Source organism: Mustelus asterias, chromosome 20 (assembly GCF_964213995.1).
Source record: "Mustelus asterias chromosome 20, sMusAst1.hap1.1, whole genome shotgun sequence".
In the NCBI taxonomy this organism is placed as follows: domain Eukaryota; kingdom Metazoa; phylum Chordata; class Chondrichthyes; order Carcharhiniformes; family Triakidae; genus Mustelus; species Mustelus asterias.
Genome location: NC_135820.1, coordinates 45398096 through 45415873, shown reverse-complemented (window position 1 = coordinate 45415873; position 17778 = coordinate 45398096). Strand labels below are relative to the sequence as shown.

Genomic DNA, 17778 nt, shown 5'->3' with positions numbered 1-17778 from the left:
ATGACAGCACTGTTAATGATACAGCTCCTTTTGTTCAGCAGTTGTTTATTTCCTTAAAACCTCAACTTCTTTGGAAATTCAGGTTATTGCTGTGCCAAGCCTTACTTTCTGAAATTTGCTTCTTGGCACCTTGAATGAGAAAAATATACAAAATGTGGCTACCTGAGTGAAAAGGTTGGACCAGCCTAACCTAAGCTGTAAGCCTTCCATCATGAATATTACAATGTCTCATGTCTAGTAGCCCAGTTTTGTTGACCTTACAAGGGAAAGCGTATATTTAATATTTCAGAAATAGTATAAATTGTTGCCCTCACATAAGTAAACAAACAGCATTTCAGAAACTACAACGCACTGATAAAAATGTTAATTCCTTTGTTTGATTTTCATGAATCATGGACACCAAGGAGCAATACTTACATCGTCTTTCCAAAATCCATCTCTTTCAGAGCCCGGTTGTTTTATTTGAGAAAGTGACGATGTTCCAACCTTAAAAAAAAATATTGAATTTACCAAGAAGCGGATTGCTGTACATCAGTGACCCGACTAAATTACACTGTACAATGTCCTCTAAATCATTTTCAGTTATGTGCAATCAGATATCTCATGGGATTTGTCTAGATAGTCTTGTTAAAATGCTTATTTTTTGACATCCCATTTCCAGATATATTTATGGAACAGCACCAGGCACCCACTCAACCCATATGCAAGTTTTTCGGGCAACTCAGGCCTTTTTATGAGCTGGGAAAAGGACTTGAACCCTAAAGAACTGTGAAAGTGGCCACATTTGGCTGCAGGACTTGACCAAAATTTCCCAGGGAGCTCAGCCAGCCTGTGTGCGCGTGTGTGTGTGAAGGGGCCCAGTCCAAAAATTGCAAGCAGCCAGAAACCAGACGGACTGCTGATTAGGTTATCAGCAGCACAAAAAGGAACTCACAACATCACCAGACTAGGCCGGCAGCAAGACAATACACCTGGTCTGGATTAATACAGGTGATAATGGCCTTGTCCCAGAGCGAGGAGAAGCCCATTTCCATAATGGGAAAACAATTAAACGATCTCCGATGGAACAATAAAGGACAGCAAGAGACCTATCACCTGGGATGGGATCATCTGGTCTCTATGGACTGTAAGATCGCAGCTACAGATAACACTAGCAAGCCTTTGTCTGTGGAACTGCCGGTTGGAAGGGGGCGGAGTTGGCAGGAAAAAAATTCAAGTTTTACAATATAAAAGGATGGTCAGGCCGGCCAGCTCTCTCTTTTCTCTTCAGACCAGCATGACAGCACTCTCCACTCTCCTCCTGTTCCTGCCTCTCGTTCGTCTCCAGCACGCAGCCTAAAGCCCACTGAGCAATTTAAACTAGGATTGTGAGTACCCTCCGGTAATTCGCGAAGTTCCTGAGATCATCATAGTGGATGAGGCTTTGGGGAAAGGGGGGGCTTTTGCATGAACCTTTCATAGTTTAAGACACTGGTAAACTTGTATAAAGTAAGAATTCCGTTGTGTCCGTTTTAGCATTCCTTCCATAGCTATAGTCTTATAGAGCATAAGGCATTGTGTGTTGTTTTCCTGGTGTTTGGTGAATGACCTTGATGTTTTAATAAATATATACATATATATCTTTGACTTCCATTGGAGTCCGTTTTGATCTTTTCAATTTCTCACCAATGATCTCTGACTAAGTCACCATATTAAATATTCCTTACCATAATTCCGGAGTCTAGAACTGAGGGTACCCTGGGCGCTTCGAAACCGCCCACTCAGGAAAGGCTGCCAGGTAGTGGATAGGCAGCAGTTTCCTTTTCTCTCTCTTGGGAGCGCTACTCTAGTGAAGTAGACGCAAGGTGGCCGTTGTTCCATCGGCGAGAGAGAGAATCACTCGGGAATTGGTGGGGTTTGGGTAACGGAGAACCAAACCTAAAATAAGCCCAGTGGAGGTAAAAAGAGGGATCCCGCTACAATGGCGGCCGCGACAGGACTCCGGTGGTCTGGAATATGTGACTTGTCAGAGGGGGTGAGGGAAAGAAGCAAAATGGAGGAGAGAATCTCCTCATATCTGTGGAAAAAGGTCAACCTCACCAAAACGTGGGTGTAAGCACTAATCAATGCAGAGCAGCCCGTAATGGCTGCGGCTGCATGGACAGAGAGCAAGGAATACACTAAAGGGTTGGAAAAGGCAGTTTGGCTAGCCTGCCTGTCCCAGCAGGTAGCCAAAATGGAAAGGAGAATTGCTGTTCTGCAGGGAGAGTTGAGCAAAGTTAGGGCCAGCGTGGGGGACAGCGCTAGAGCAGAGGAACAGTTATTTAATGAATTAACTGATGCGAGGCAGTGCATCCTACAAGCTAGCGAGTCACACCGATACGAAAAGGAATTCCTCCAATGCCAGGTAGTTGAGGCAAAGGAGAGGGAACGGAAGGCCCAGGAACTCCTGGCTCAAGGTGCGCAGAGGTACAAGGAGCTGGAAGGGAGGTTCAGGGACATCCAGGCAGCGTACAGGGTGGCTTGCGACGAGTTAGGTGACGGCGAGCATGGGCCGTGCCAGGCATGGATAGAAGAGCTGGAGGAGGCTCTGTCCAAGGTCAGGGGACGGGTGCACCTGGGAGGTCCAGGAGGGTCCCCTAGGGGCAGAGGGCTCCTCGCAGCGGATGATTCCCCGGGCGCTAAGGGGAATAGACCGCCTCCTGAGGCGCCGGAAACGTGTCCGGGTCGGCAGGTGTGGTTCGGGCTGTCCAGAGAGGGGCAGGTCCAAGGGGGGTCAACGGGGTACCCCCAGGTGGCGGCGTGTCCGCCGGGTATAGCGCACCATTCCTTTGGGAAAGGGAACAGACCGCTGCCTGAGATGCCGGTAATGTGTCCAGGTCAGCAGGTAGGGTTCGGGACGTCCAGGGAGGGACGGGTCCAAGGGGGGTCAGTGGAGTATCCAGAGGTTGTGGTGTCTCCGACAGGGGTAGCACACCCCGGAGTGGTGGGGCTACTGAGCATGGAGGGAGAGCCGGATGCCGATGAGGCAGCGGGGCAACAGCCCCAGATGGGGCAGATGTGCCCTGTTAGACAAAGAAAGTATGGTCCCCCGGTGGGAGGGGACGCAAGGGGACCGATAGAGAGCGATATAATAATTCCCCATGGGGCACATGTGCTCAGGGGGATGGTAACCCACATCCCAAGACTGACTCGGGTGGGAGACCCGTCGTTACATTTTATGGAGGTGCAACAGGCAGCCGACATAAACGACTGTGATGAGGTGGAATGGGTGAAACTACTGCTGATGACCCTGGATTCCTATTTATGTAATGCAGTGACCTCCAGGGAAGGGGGAAGACCTGCCACATGGGTAGCGGCACAGACAGCAGTTCTGGAGGCCATGGGGTTAAATCAGGGTGGTCCCTTCACGAGGGTGTGGGAGACAAAGCAGCAAGTCGCAGAGTCCCCGGACATGTTCGCAGACAGGCTGTGGACGGTGTATGAGGGAGCGTGTGGGACTCCCTTAGACAGGCAACATCTGGATGAGAGGACAGCCCACTGGCTGAAGACTCTTGTGGCTCACTGCCTTCCGCGAGTTAGGGCAAAGGCCGAGCATTGGTTCAACCCGCTGGACCCCAACATTAATGAGGCGGAGGTAATAAGGAAGCTCACCCTTGCGTATCGCAACGGGGAGAGAAGTGAGGAAAAGCCCCATAAGGGCGAGGTGCATGAGGTCGCACCGGCACCCCTCCCTAGGAGGGAGTGGAAGCAGGAAGGCAGCCGGGCCTCAGACCGGAGGCCAGTGTGCTACGGGTGTGGGAAGCCCGGGCACTTCAGGAGGGAGTGTAGGAACCCGAGCACGGAGGAAAGGGCTCCCATGAAAAAGACACCAACCCCGGTGGTAGGGGCACTTACCCCGGAGACGATCGATGTAAAGGATCTGCTGGCTTATCTGCAGACCAAGGCAACAGGGTCCGGGCAGGTAGCGATGGCAACAGGCCAGGGCCAGCCCGCACCCGCACCACGAGCTCCCTTATGACTGCCAGCGGGGCAGCCCACCTTCCTATGTCCATTAGAGTATGGCCCATGCGGGAGACCCTGGGTCAGGATGGAGGTCCAGGATGTGGTCGGGGGTTACCTACTGGACACAGGTGCTTCCAGTACCATTGTCCACACGGACAATCCCCAAACATCCCCTCTATCCAGCGGGGCACCCTACAGTCTTGTCGGCTTCACGGGAAACGAGAAGACTGGTTTTTTCTCTGTTTCCCTGTCCATCAGGTTGGGGACACTCCAGGCGCGGTGGAAGTGCGTCCTGATGAGATGGGAGCAGGAGGGAAAGGGGATCCTAGGCGCCGATTTTATAGTGGCTCATCAGGTCCTGGTGGACCTGAGGAACCACTGTTTGTGGGGCATAGCAGGGGAAGGGGCTGAGAAGGAGGTCATGGTCATAGAGAGGGCACAAGAAAGGGGGGCTTTGTGTGTAGTGAAACCCAAGGAGGGGTATGATTTGGAAGCCATGGTAGGGAATACCTCGGAGAAATATAGGGGGTATGTCCGGAAGAATTTGGCCGCCTTTGCGACCCACAGGCACGATTGCGGGAGGGTCACCGGGGCAGAGGTCAGGATAGATGGAGACCCCATGTCCCGACACCAGAAACAGTATAGTTTCCCCCGGGAAGCGGAGGCAGATTTAGAGGTGGCCCTAAATTCACTGGTAAGGCAAGGCATTTTGAGGCCAATTGCCACACATGTGAACTCACCGCTCTGGCCGGTGAGGAAGCCAGATAATTCCTGGAGGACCACAGTGGACTACAGAGTCCTTAATAAGAATATTCCGGCATGCGCCCCAACGGTAGCAGCCGTGGCGGACCTGTTAGGAGAAATTCCAGCGTCAGCCTCTGTTTTTACAGTGCTGGATATTTCGAATGGGTTTTGGTCCATCCCAGTCAGGCGGGAGGACCAGTATAAGTTCGCCTTCACGTTTAAGGGGCAGCAATATACATGGAGCTGTCTCCCACAGGGTTTCCACAACAGCCCCAGCATTTTTCACCAGTGCAAGGCCGAATGCCTGAAAGAGTTTAGTGAGCCCCACAGACTGGTCCAGTATGTGGACGATATACTACTGTTCACTGACAGTAGCGAGGAACATGGCCCCCTGGTAGACGAGTTGTTGGGGTTACTCCGTAAGGGAGGGTTAAAAGTTAACCCCAAGAAAGCCCAAATCGGGTTGAGGGAGGTCAAGTTCCTGGGTTTAACCCTTAGGGCTGGGGAGAGAGGGATAGATGCGGCCAGGAGACAGGCAGTGCAGGAACTCCCAGTCCCGGTAGACGTTAGTGGGGTACGGTCCTTTCTGGGAGTCGCAGGCTACTGCCGTGACTTCATTGAAGATTACGCCACGACTGCAGCGCCTCTGCTCAGGCTGCTGCACAAGGGGGTGGAATGGGAGTGGGACAGCAAGTGCGAGTCGGCATTCGTCCGACTCAAGGAGGACTTGCAACAGGCCCCAGCTCTGGAAGCCGTTGACCCCCGGGAGGAATGTTTCCTGGAGGTAGCAGCAGGCAGTGATAGCCTGAGTGCTGTACTCCTCCAAGAACGGCATGGCAAGTTTAGGCCGGTGGTGTATTCCTCCCGAGTTCTCACAGAAGTGGAGCGGGCATACTCCAACTGTGAACGGCACCTGCTAGCCACATACTGGGCGGTGAAGCGGGTGCAGGTTTTTATTAGAATGACACCCATCACCCTCCTGACCCATCACACCCCAACCCAAATGTTGTTAAACGGCCAGATTAAAGATGGCACGGTCAGTAGTGCCAGGATCACCCGGTGGACTCTCTTGTTGTCCCAAATGGCGCTACGGGTGAAGGGGCTGAGTGAGCCACAGCTCGCAGCCAACCTGGTGTACCCAGGGGAGCCACACCATTGTTCCGTAGAGGGGGTATGGGAGGTAGGTTTTGGTTTTCGGGCAGGGCTGCATCCCACGGGTAGGGAGATATACGTAGATGGATCCAGTTCCGTATCGGGGGGCACCAGATTCACGGGTTGTGGGTTCTGGGACCCCGAAGCAGAGATAGCCCTGGCCCTCAAGCTCCCCCACACACTGAGCGCTCAGCAGGCAGAGCTGGCTGCAGTGATGTATGTGGTCACGCATCCGGAGCGTTTCCCCATTCCATACACCATCTGCTCGGACAGCATGTTTACGTGCAACTCGTGCACGGAGTATCTGGCCATCTGGTCCCGCCGAGGGTACACCTCCTCAGATGGGAAGCCCCTCGCCACAAAACCCCTGTTAGAGAGGATCGTGGCTGCTGTAGGAGAGGGCGGGGATAGGTACATCCATAAGGTTAAAGCCCACTCCAAGACAGAGCCTTACAGAGAGAAGGACATGACCTTAAAGGAAGGATTGCTCTTTAGAGGGGACCAGTGGATAGTGCCTTCCCAGCATTGGAGGGAATTCAGAGAGGTAGCTCATGAGAGCCCCGGAGCAGGACACCCCGGTCCCGAGACCACCTGGCAGCGGGTAGAGAAGGTAGGATGGTGGCCTGGCCTCCGGGAGGATGTTCGCGACTTTTGTGGGAACTGTTTAGTGTGTGCCGCGAATAACCCCAATCCCCAAAAGAGGGAGGTTTCGCTGGGGCACGACCGTAGGGTGGAGGGGCCCTGGCAGTCGGTACAGATCGACTATATTGGACCCCTTCCCACCTCCGCAGGGGGATACAAGTACTGCCTTGAATTAGTGTATGTGCTTTCGAAGTGGGTGGAAGCCTTCCCATGCCGAACAGCCACCGCTGTAGGCACGGCCAAGATCCTAGTCAGGGAGGTGTTCTCCAGGTGGGGACTCCCGCAGTTTGTGGAGTCGGACCAGGGGAGTCATTTCACGGGGCAGGTCATGCAGGCGACCCTTAAGGTCCTGGGCATCAGGGCAAAATGGCATGTGGCCTATAACCCCCAGTCCTCGGGTCCTGTCGAGAGGTTGAACTGCACCATTAAAGAGAGGTTGCGGAAGGAGACCGGCAACTCTCCTAACCGGTGGGTGGAAGTTCTGCCCCTAGTACTCATGGGGATCTGGGCTAGTCAGTCCAGGAGTACAGGATATTCCCCACACGAGCTTATGACCGGGCGAGTCATGAGGACTCCGATTCATGTCATGGTACCTGCCCTGACAGAGGGACAGCTCAGGGAGGTCAATAGAGTTAAATTCACAAAACAGCTGTTGGAACAGCTGAAGCAGGTTCACTGGCAGGCAGCCAGTAACATGGGGGCCCAGCACCGCAGAAACAGGCTGCTGCTGGAGCCCCGCACAACTCACGAGTGGGCCATAGGAGAGCAGGTGATGGTCTGCAATTTTGCGCGGGTGGGGACCTTTGAGCCACTGTACGCGGGGCCGTACAGTATAGTGGACAAGGCCAGCCCCATGGTATACGCTGTTCAGCTCCCCCGCAAGGTGAAATGGTTTCATGTAAACCAACGCAAGCTCTTTGACCCCACCAGGGCCGGGAAGAGCAAGAAGGGAGTGAGGAAGGGGGTAGCAAGTGAGGAAGCCCCCGTAGAGGTGGAAACAGTAGGGGAAATACCTGACCCCACCGTTACCCAACAGGTGACAATGTGCTGTCCCAGCTGGGCAGCACCGGAGGTAGCCGCCACAGTGAGGTTAACGGTGATACAAGCACCCAGCCCGGGTAATTTTAAACTACCCGAGCATCAGCTCACCGGCCGGGTCAACTGCCTCAGTGAGGCTGAAGTTAGGGAGGCAGAGGAGATGGAGGTATCACCTCTGCTATGGGAGTCAGGGAGGGGTCGTCGGAGCAGCAGGGTCTCCAGATCCCCGGTAAGGTGGTCTCCCTCACACATGGCACTCGGGGCCCGACCCCGCAGCAAAAGGGTGGAACAGGGACAGCTCAGGGAGGTCAGAGTGGGCCATAGGAGAGTGGGCCATAGGAGAGCAGGTGATGGTCCGCAATTTTGTGCGGGTGGGGACCTTTGAGCCACTGTACGCGGGGCCGTACAGTATAGTGGACAAGGCCAGCCCCATGGTATACGCTGTTCAGCTCCCCCGCAAGGTGAAATGGTTTCATGTAAACCAACGCAAGCTCTTTGACCCCACCAGGACCGGGAAGAGGATGTGGAAAGTAGAAGGCGTGGGGCACTAACAAGTGCGGCCACGGGTAGCCCAGTCTCCGCAGGGAACGGAGAGGGATTCCGGAAACCCTTTGGGGAAGGGGAGGCCAGGGGCAGTCAGGACCCTCGGCCCACAGAGGTCCGGACCGGACGGTCGGGCCAGGCAGGCGACTGGCCTCAGCAGGGTGAGGATCAGTTTTAAGTTGGCCACCCGGAGACGGGTGGCGGTGTAAATAGATATAGGATTCACGTTCTGGTTGTTTTAGTAGTTTTCCGTGTAGATTATTCTGTGTATGTGATGTTTTCCGAATTGGGAACAGTAGTGTGGAGGTCGGGAACTTCCACTGTTTGAAAATGGACACAGGGCACTAGGACCCTGGGGAGCCGGGCTGCGAAATACAGTACCGCAGCCGGCAGCTTGTGAAATTGCACGGCGGCAATTTCAAAAGCGGTAACTGCAAGCGAGGAATACAATGGCGCCCTTCCATTTGAAGTGTTTCCAGGAAGGGTGGACGGCAATGTGGAGGCAAGGAGGTCTTCTGTTTTGTTTTACAGATGGGTCGTCCTGCCATATGGATACTGAGTATAACAATGTGCCTGGAGATGTGCGAGACCCGCAGAGGGGAAATGGAAGAGTCGTTGGTATATGGGTGCTCTGGCGGCAGGGCACCCCTCGTAACTACCGGTCAGGGAGACCTGGTGGCCTCGGAGCAGGCACGCTACTCCCACGTGGGGAGGTGGCCTGGGTGGCTGGGGTCGAACTCGACCAGGTACCCCAGCCACCAGAGCTTCACATACGGAGAGGCCTCTGTACCCTGCAAAGAGATACAGGTGGCGACTGACCGAGTTAGGGTGACTGAGGGCAGGCGGGTGTGTTTAACCTGTAAGGGGGGATGTTCCTTTGGGGAGGTGGTGGTGGCTCAGGAAGCTGAGCCCGGACATGAGGGATCGATCCTCGAACTGGGAACGACTGGACAATGATACCTACCGGACCATCACGGGGTCACCAGGAGAGATTACTGTATGTTGGGAGAAGTGGTGGGCTTATGACCAGGGGATATATTTGTGCCTATGGGGGTCTGCCAGGGTATGTCCACAAGGGGCATCGATCACCTTCGTGAGGTGGTGGCAGGACTCCGGGGGCGGAATAAATTGGGACCGCAGTGGGAAGGGATGCGTAACGCCCTGGGCTGGGATGACTGTGAAAGCTACCCAACTGCTGGTTCAGGTAAAGAGACCTCTGCCCACGGCCCAACCAATCGACCCCCACAATTGTCCGACAACCACCAAGGGGCCCGAGAATGGCCTAGTGCTCGTCCCCACCAAGAAGGTATTGTACCAGGGGGCACATTATACTGTTGCCTCTGTTGTGTTAAACTTGACTGAAGTGCATCTACCAGCATGGTGCCCTCGCGAGACAGAGCTATTATACCAGGCGTTGTTAAAAGAAAAACCGCTACTGTATCCCAATGCTGTGAAGTTTCTGTATATAGAGCGGCACGGTAGCACAGTGGTTAGCACTGCTGCTTCACAGCTCCACGGTCCTGGGTTCGCTTCCCGGCTCAGGTCACTGTCTGTGTGGAGTTTGCACATTCTCCTCATGTCTGCGTGGGTTTCCTCCGGGTGCTCCGGTTTCCTCCCACAGTCCAAAGATGTGCGGGTTAGGTTGATTGGCCAGGTTAAAACATTGCCCCTTGGAGTCCTGGGATGTGTAGGTTAGAGGGATTAGCGGGTAAAATATGTGGGGGTAGGGCCTGGGTGGGATTGTGGTCGGTGCAGACTCGATGGGCCGAATGGCCTCCTTCTGCACTGTAGGGTTTCTATGATTTCTATTTCTATGATATATATACGGTAACCCCTACGTTTGGGGGCCGCTGGTTTATTGCTGTACTTGTTGTATTTAATGTTTTTCCATCCCGCATATTGCAAGGGATTGTTGTAATGTACCTACCTATGTCACCTTTCTCTGTGTTGCTGTATATAAAAGGGGTGTAGCTCAGATTAAGGGGACTCTTCGGGGTACATGGCTTCACGGAGCCGGCAGGGGTGCTTACAGCTCTTGAGCCTGGAGGAGTTGCCTATCAACTTTGAAATGATACAGTCCGAGCAAGTCTGGATGTATCGTAGGGGCATCTGTAAGTTTTAGGGCAAATCCTCCATGATTAAAGAACCCAGAGATAAGGAAAATGGCCGACTGGTTGTCAGGCCACATGAATATGCAAGAGGCTGGGAATAACGAGAAGGTCGAGACAGGGATAATCTAATCAACAGGAAACAAAGGAGAAACCATGACCAGCAGACAAGAAGTAAATAGCCCAGCAGCAAGACAATGAAAACAGAGATCATTCCATCCACAGACAACATCAATGACTCATCTCGCTGATGGGATTCCAACCAGGATGACTCAGAGAACATTTAAAAGACATTAAAATGTCAATTAAGGGCGGTCCCGATAGTTCCAGCCCTTTTGTCCCAGTCAATCGAAACTATCAATGATCAGAAACTGTTTTCTGTGAGAAAATCACTGGTTCAAGTTTTAAAAAGGGACAAGCAAGCTCTGGTCTCTCTCTCTTTTCTCTTCGGACCAGCATAGCAGCACTCTTCTCTCTCTTCTCCTGTTCCTGCCTCACGTTCGTCTCCAGCACGCAGCCCGAAGCCCACTGAGCAATTTAAACTAGGATTGTGAGTACCCTCCGGTAATTCGCGAAGGTCCCGAGATCACCATAGTGGATGAGGCTTTGGGGAAAGGGGGGGCTTTTGCATGCACCTTTCACAGTTTAAGACACTGGTAAACTTGTGTAAAATAAGCATTCCGTTGTGCCCGTTTTAGCATTCCTTCCATAGCTATAGTCTTATAGAGCATAAGGCATTGTGTGTTGTTTTCCTGGTGTTTGGTGATTGACCTTGATGTTTTAACAAATATATATATATATATCTTTGACTTCCATTGGAGTCCGTTTTGATCTTTTCAATTTCTCACCAACGATCTCTGACCAAGTCACAATATTAAATATTCCTTACCATAATTCCGGAGTCTAGAACTGAGGGTACCCTGGGCGCTTCGAAACCGCCCACTCAGGAAAGGCTGCCAGGTAGTGGATAGGCAGCAGTTTCCTTTTCTCTCTCTTGGGAGCGCGACTCTAGTGAAGTAGACGCAAGGTGGCCGTTGTTCCATCGGCGAGAGAGAGAATCACTCGGGAATTGGTGGGGTTTGGGTAACGGAGAACCAAACCTAAAATAAGCCCAGTGGAGTTAAAAAGAGGGATCCCGCTACAGGCATCATGATCAGCATGGGCTTGGAGAGCCGTACTTTTCTTTGTTCTTGAAGTTACAAGCAGCTCGGGAAATCTGTGCATTGGATGTTGAGTGCGGTATTCTTGATTAACTCCTCAGCTAATGGGAAGCTTAAATATTTCAATTAAACAATTGAAGCTCCACTGGGGCTTCCCACTGACCTGCAATCAATCCTGGGTTAAACTGGGAATTGCGTGGGAACATCCCAGTTGCTGATCCGATGCCTTATTTCAGGTTTTAACCCACCTGCCTACAGCTAACCCACTCCTGGCATCCCACTCCTTTGCAATTAAAATTCTGCCCATTGTCAACACAGATTGCTTTTGAATCGACTCTGTTACAAGTGCAGGCTGTGTCCTTCTGTTCTGCTGTTCCAAGGAGGTGAAATAGCCTGCAATGCTGCACAATATCTCATCTGCATAGAATGAAAAAGTGAGCAAACATCTGGCTTCTAAATCTTTCCTTCTCTCATGAGAACATGGCCAATACAAAATCTCTCTTCACAATCTAATTCTTACACACATTCATTCAGGATTCTGTTCTGATATCCCAACATTCTCTGGATACGGCAGGGCTGGAGATCGGAGGGCCAAGCGCGGCAGGGCTGGGGGTCGGAGGGCGAAGCGCGGCAGGGCTGGGGGCCAGTGAGCCAGGCACAGCGGGGCTGGAGGCCAGCAAGCCAGGGACAGCAGGGCTGGAGGCCGATAAGCCAGGTATGGCAAGGCCGGGGATGGTAAAGCCGAATCAGGCCCAGGGAGTTGGAAGGTTTGTTATTTTGGTGGAACTGGGAAAGAGAAGGTGACTGAGTGGTTGTGTTGCAAAATATTAATTGAGTGAGTGACTGAATGGGTGTGAGAGTGAATTTAACATAGGGAATCCACCTAACCTAATCCTCCCAATCCTTGGAGTGTGGCAATAAACCGGAGCACCCAGACAAAACCCATGCAGACAGCAGAACAACATGCAAACTCCACATCGCCACCCAAGGCTGGAATCCAACCCAGTTCCCTGGAGTTGTGAAGCAGCAGTGCTAACCACTGTGCCACACTGCCGCCCTAATTAAAAGAAAACAGAATTGGGTCGAAAATCAACCTCAGTTGAATGACATTCCTGTGTTTGGAAATATGACATCATTTCCTGGCAGAATTTAAACAGATGCCATTATTAATCATGGCCACATTGTTATGTTCATGACAGCACTGTTAATGTTACAGCTCCTTTTGTTCAGCAGTTGTTTATTTCCTTAAAAACCCGACTTCTTCGGAAATTCAGGTTATTGCTGTGCCAAGCCTTACTTTCTGAAATTTGCTTCTTGGCACCTTGAATGAGAAAAATATACAAAATGTGGCTACCTGAGCGAAAAGGTTGGACCAGCCTAACCTAAGCTGTAAGCCTTCTATCATGAATATTACAATGTCTCATGTCTAGTAGCCCAGTTTTGTTGACCTTACAAGGGAAAGAGTGAATTTAATATTTCAGAAATAGTATAAATTGTTGCCCTCACATAAGTAAACAAAGAGCATTTCAGAAACTACAACGCACTGATAAAAATGTTAATTCCCTTGTTTGATTTTCATGAATCATGGACACCAAGGAGCAATACTTACATCGTCTTTCCAAAATCCATCTATTTCAGAGCCCGGTTGTCTTAATTGAGAAAGTGACTGTGTTCCAACCTTAAAAAAATATATATTGAATTTACCAAGAAGCGGATTGCTATACATCAGTGACCCGACTAAATTACACTGTACAATGTCCTCTAAATCATTTTCAGTTATGTGCAATCAGATATCTCATGGGATTTGTCGAGATAGTCTTGTTAAAATGCTTATTTTTTGACATCCCATTTCCAGATATATTTATGGAACAGCAGCAGGCACCCACTCAACCCATATCACAATGTAGTGATCGACAACAGGCAACCCCCACAAAAAAAAACCCAAGGTCTGAGTCCAGCCAGCTGGCGGGGGGGAGGGGGGGCGGGTGGGGGGGCGGGGGGGGGGGGGCGCGGGGGTTGGTGGGGGGGTGGCGGTGCGTGGCCAGAGGGACCGGAGAATTCCACCAAAGTGAAAAGCCAGAAAATTCCGGCCTTTATCTATTGAAATGAAGGACCTAATGCTTATTTAATTTTCTTAAACTATTCCAACTGCTGTCCATGTATAAACCAACAAACCGAATTTTAGAAATTATTACAGTACGGTAAGAAACATGTCAAATTCTTGAATTGATTTCTATTAATTATATAGACCAGGCAGAAAAAAAATAAGTCATTATATTTACAACTTTGAAAGTTTCAGATTGCTGTTGAAAACTGATCCATCTGTTTCAGAGCCAGGTTTGTTTCCCTGGGAAAGTGAAGTTGTGGACCTTCTACGATACATCGGCAAGAAAAGTGAATGATATAAAGTGGAGAAATGACATACACCTAATCATACAATACCCTAAGATAAGTGCCCATTCTTTGGGTCAGAGTTCATTTTGAATATGTTTGTCCTGGAAATGAGCAAAACCAGTGCGAAAGGTGGAGGAATTTGAAGCACTAGTTACATTCAATCCAATTTGAGATGACTCAATATTCTAGACTGAAAATCAGTTCCACTTGGTCAAATCTGCCCAATTAATCACCACGTCAGGTTTCTGCCCATCATACCCGCTTGCAAACCTTAGAAGAGGATCCTAAAATTAAATTAAACTATCTTTAGGTGCAAGGATACTAAAAGGCTCTTTTTCAAGGTTTGCAGGTATTAATAATAGTTAATTGACTGAGAAACTGATTCCTGTCAATCAATGAAACTGATAAATCATGCTGTATAGTTTTCTTAAAAGTAATTTTCAGTTATTTGAAAGTGGGTTAGTCACAGATGTTGGACTTGGCAGTCATATTAAAAACGCCTTTTTTGGAAAAAAATCCATTTTCAGATTTACTAATAAAACTGCACTAGGTCATCATTCATACATATAAGGATATAGTCTTAATGCAAGAGAAACATCAATTGTTTTCTGTAGTACGTTGGCTCATGGAAGATTTTACAGTTGGTAAAATGTAAAAATGTTTGAGCAGAAAGTACCGAGGAGCAGAATTTGCACTTGGATTGTTGACAGGTATCGACAGTTTGACTTAGGCCCATTGCTAATCCCTGCCCATTTTCCCGAGCAAAACAGGCTGGGAAAGAACTGGCTTCATGAGGAATTTTTACAATTATTCCTCCATGGTGTGCAGGTGGCACTGGCTAGCATTTATTGGCCATCGCTAATTGTCTTCAAGAAGCTCAAAAGCCACTTTCTTGAATCGCTGTAGTCCACGTGCTGTAGGAACACCCAGAGTGTTGGGAGGGAGGGAGTTCCAGGACTTTGATCCAGCAACAGTGAATGGTAAAATTGTTTCAATTTAGTCAGGATGATGTGTGGCATGGAGGGGAACTTGCAGCTGGTGGCATTCCTATGGCCATTTCCTTCAAGATGGCAGAGATCAAGGGATTGGAAGATGCTGTCAAGGGAGCCTTGGTGAGTTGCTGCAGTGCATCATCTAGATGGTGCACAGAGCTGCCACGGGGCATGGGTGGTGTAGGGAGTGAATGTTGATGGTGGTGGATGGGGGTCAATCAAGTAGGTTGCTTTGTCCTAGATGGTTTCAAGCTTCTTGAGTGAATCTGAAGTTGCACTCTGCTAGAATGGGGAGAGATTTGCGTCACAATCTTCATTTGTGCCTTGTAGATCGTGGACAGACTTTACAGAGTTCAGAAATGAGTTATTCACTGCAGAATTCCCAACATCTGAGCTGCTCTTGTAGTCGTGGTATTTATTTGGCTTACCCAGCTCAGTTTCTGGTCAATGGTAACCCGCCCAGGGTGTTGATAGTGGGGGATTCAGCCATGGTAATGCTGTTGAATGTCAAGGGAAGATGGTTGAATTCTCTCTCTCATTGGAGATGGTCATTGCTTGGCGCTTGTGCAGCACGAATATCACTTGCCACTTGCCAAGCCTGAATGATTTACGGGTCTTGCTGCATATGGACACTGGCTGCTTCAATATCTGAGCTGTGAATGGTGCAATCCTCAGCGAACATTCCCACTTCTAATGGAGGGAAGGTCATTGACGAAGCAGCTGAGAATGGTTTTGCTTCAGACAAGGATTGCAGGCATCCCTGTGATGCATAGTGCCATTGACTGCATGCACTTTGCTTTGCGGGCATCACATGTCTGCTCTCCGATGTGCTGCATCCAAAAGCCATTCCACTTCCCCAGTATCTAGCTGGTGTGTGGATATATATAGCAGGTGAATGTACCCTGTAAACAATCACTATACCTCCATTCTGTGGCATTCTGCTGTGCCATCTGCATTTGAGTCACCATGATAAACCAGAAGGTGGCTATTGGGTGACACGGACTGTCCATTGACCATGGGATGGGATGAAGGAGTACAATATAAAGGGAAAGACTCTTAGTACTGTACAGGATCAGAAGGACCTTGGGTTCCGAGTCCATAGGACTCTAAAATCGGCCCCGCAGTGGAGGAGGTGGTTAAGAAGGCGTATGGTGTGCTGGCCTTTATCAATCGAGGGATTGAGTTTAGGAGTCCGGGGATAATGATGCAGCTACATAAGACCCTCGTCAGACCCCACTTGGAGTACTGTGCTCAGTTCTGGTCGCCCCATTACAGGAAGGATGTGGAAATGATTGAAAGGGTGCAGAGGAGATTTACAAGGATGTTGCCTGGATTGAGTGGCATGCCTTATGAGGATAGGCTGAGGGAGCTCGGTCTTTTCTCCTTGGAGAGATGTCAGAGGAGAGGAGACCTAATAGAGGTATATAAGATGTTGAGAGGCATAGATCGGGTGGACTCTCAGAGGCTTTTTCCCAGGGTGGAAATGGCTGCTACGAGAGGACACAGGTTTAAGGTGCTGAGGGGTAGGTACAGGGGAAATGTTAGGGGGAAGTTTTTCACACAGAGGGTGGTGGGCGAGAGGAATCGGCTGCCGTCAGTGGTGGTGGAGGCAAACTCAATAGGGTCTTTTAAGAGACTCCTGGATGAGTACATGGGACTTAATAGGATGGAGGGTTATAGGTAGGCCTAAAAGGTAGGGATTTGTTCGGCACAACTTGTGGGGCCGTAGGGCCTGTTTGTGCTGTAATTTTCTCTGTTTCTATGTTTCTAACGCACACACGTGGGCAGCATGCACAGAATGAAATGATAGCCACGCTGCTGCACAAACAAGCAGCAGCAATCCACTGGGGTGCTGAAGCAATGTTTCTGTTGCCAGGGTTACTCCAGAAGAGCACTGCAGTGTTCAGCAGAGTGAGCATCATGACTCATGGTGCTCTGAAATAGGCTGCAGCACCTTGTCATCACGAGGGGACAGCAACTGCCACCAGGTTTACACTGACCAGTTGAGGAGGAAGAGGCAACCACCGCAGGCCCTTTCTGGACTGTATGTCCATGAACGACTGTGAACACAACCCCAATTCCCCAATAACCCACACCTTACCCTCACACTCTTACTGACCATCACACTGTCCCTTAGCCACAATGCTAAAATACAAGCCAACACAAAATAAACATTACAAACTAAATTAAGAAATCAATCTATGCCAAATTGCATACAAAAACCAACTAAATCATTCCTGTGTACTCCTTCAGTGCCGGTCTTGTGTGTGTCTGTTGTCACTACAATGGAGAAAAATACCTGTAATTATACACAGAAATAAAAGACTTTAAAAAGTCCTGAATTGTATATTTTAAATAATGGACATAGACACTTGAAAGTGCCTGAGAATGTACAACTAGCCACTCACAGGAATGGCTGCTGGAGGTTTCTCGAAGGAACAATGGAACACCTCCCTGTGTTTCCAGGCAAGGTACATGTAAAACCATCCAAAAACGGATTACCATCTCCAGTAAGGGCAAAGAGACATAATGGCCCTCTCATCTCCTAGATCCTGGGTATAATGGCCGAGATAGTGTCTGTGTCTGTGCGTGTGTGGAGAATACAATAACCAAAGCATCATCCTTGTGAAGATAGCCAGCATACAGAGGAATATCAATACCTATCTCCCCTTCTGTGAAAGTCAATAAGCTAGCAGAAGGATCACACGTGGAAAAAAATTCAAATCTCTACCAAACTACTGAACTACACAACACCTGAACCAAAGAATCAGCTGTTCATCAACAAAAGCCAACTATACTGAAAATAATCTTAACGGCCACAATGCATCATCATCCACCCCTCGCAACTCAAAGACTGTTGTATATAACTTTAATATTTACTTAATATTGGACTCAATCTCTAATCTGTATGGTTGTAGGTGAATGTGCTTTACCATTTCTCCTTACCTTTTAGTCGTTAATAAATTTAACCTATCTTAATTTAAGAAAGCCTGGTTAAAAATAACTATTAGGTCTGGAAAA

At 49.7% G+C, this 17778-nt stretch overlaps 1 protein-coding gene across 1 annotated transcript in view; it reads right to left on the bottom strand.

Moving 5' to 3' along the window:
• LOC144508246 (cadherin-like protein 26) overlaps positions 1–17778 on the bottom strand; it is a 105311-nt gene that overhangs the window by 11246 nt on the left and 76287 nt on the right. The window contains exons 12-13 of the mRNA XM_078236062.1: positions 12981–13049; positions 418–486 (exon numbers count right to left, since the gene is read on the bottom strand). Of these exons, the coding sequence (XP_078092188.1) occupies positions 418–486; positions 12981–13049 (138 nt within the window). The remainder of the gene's footprint in view (positions 1–417; positions 487–12980; positions 13050–17778) is intronic.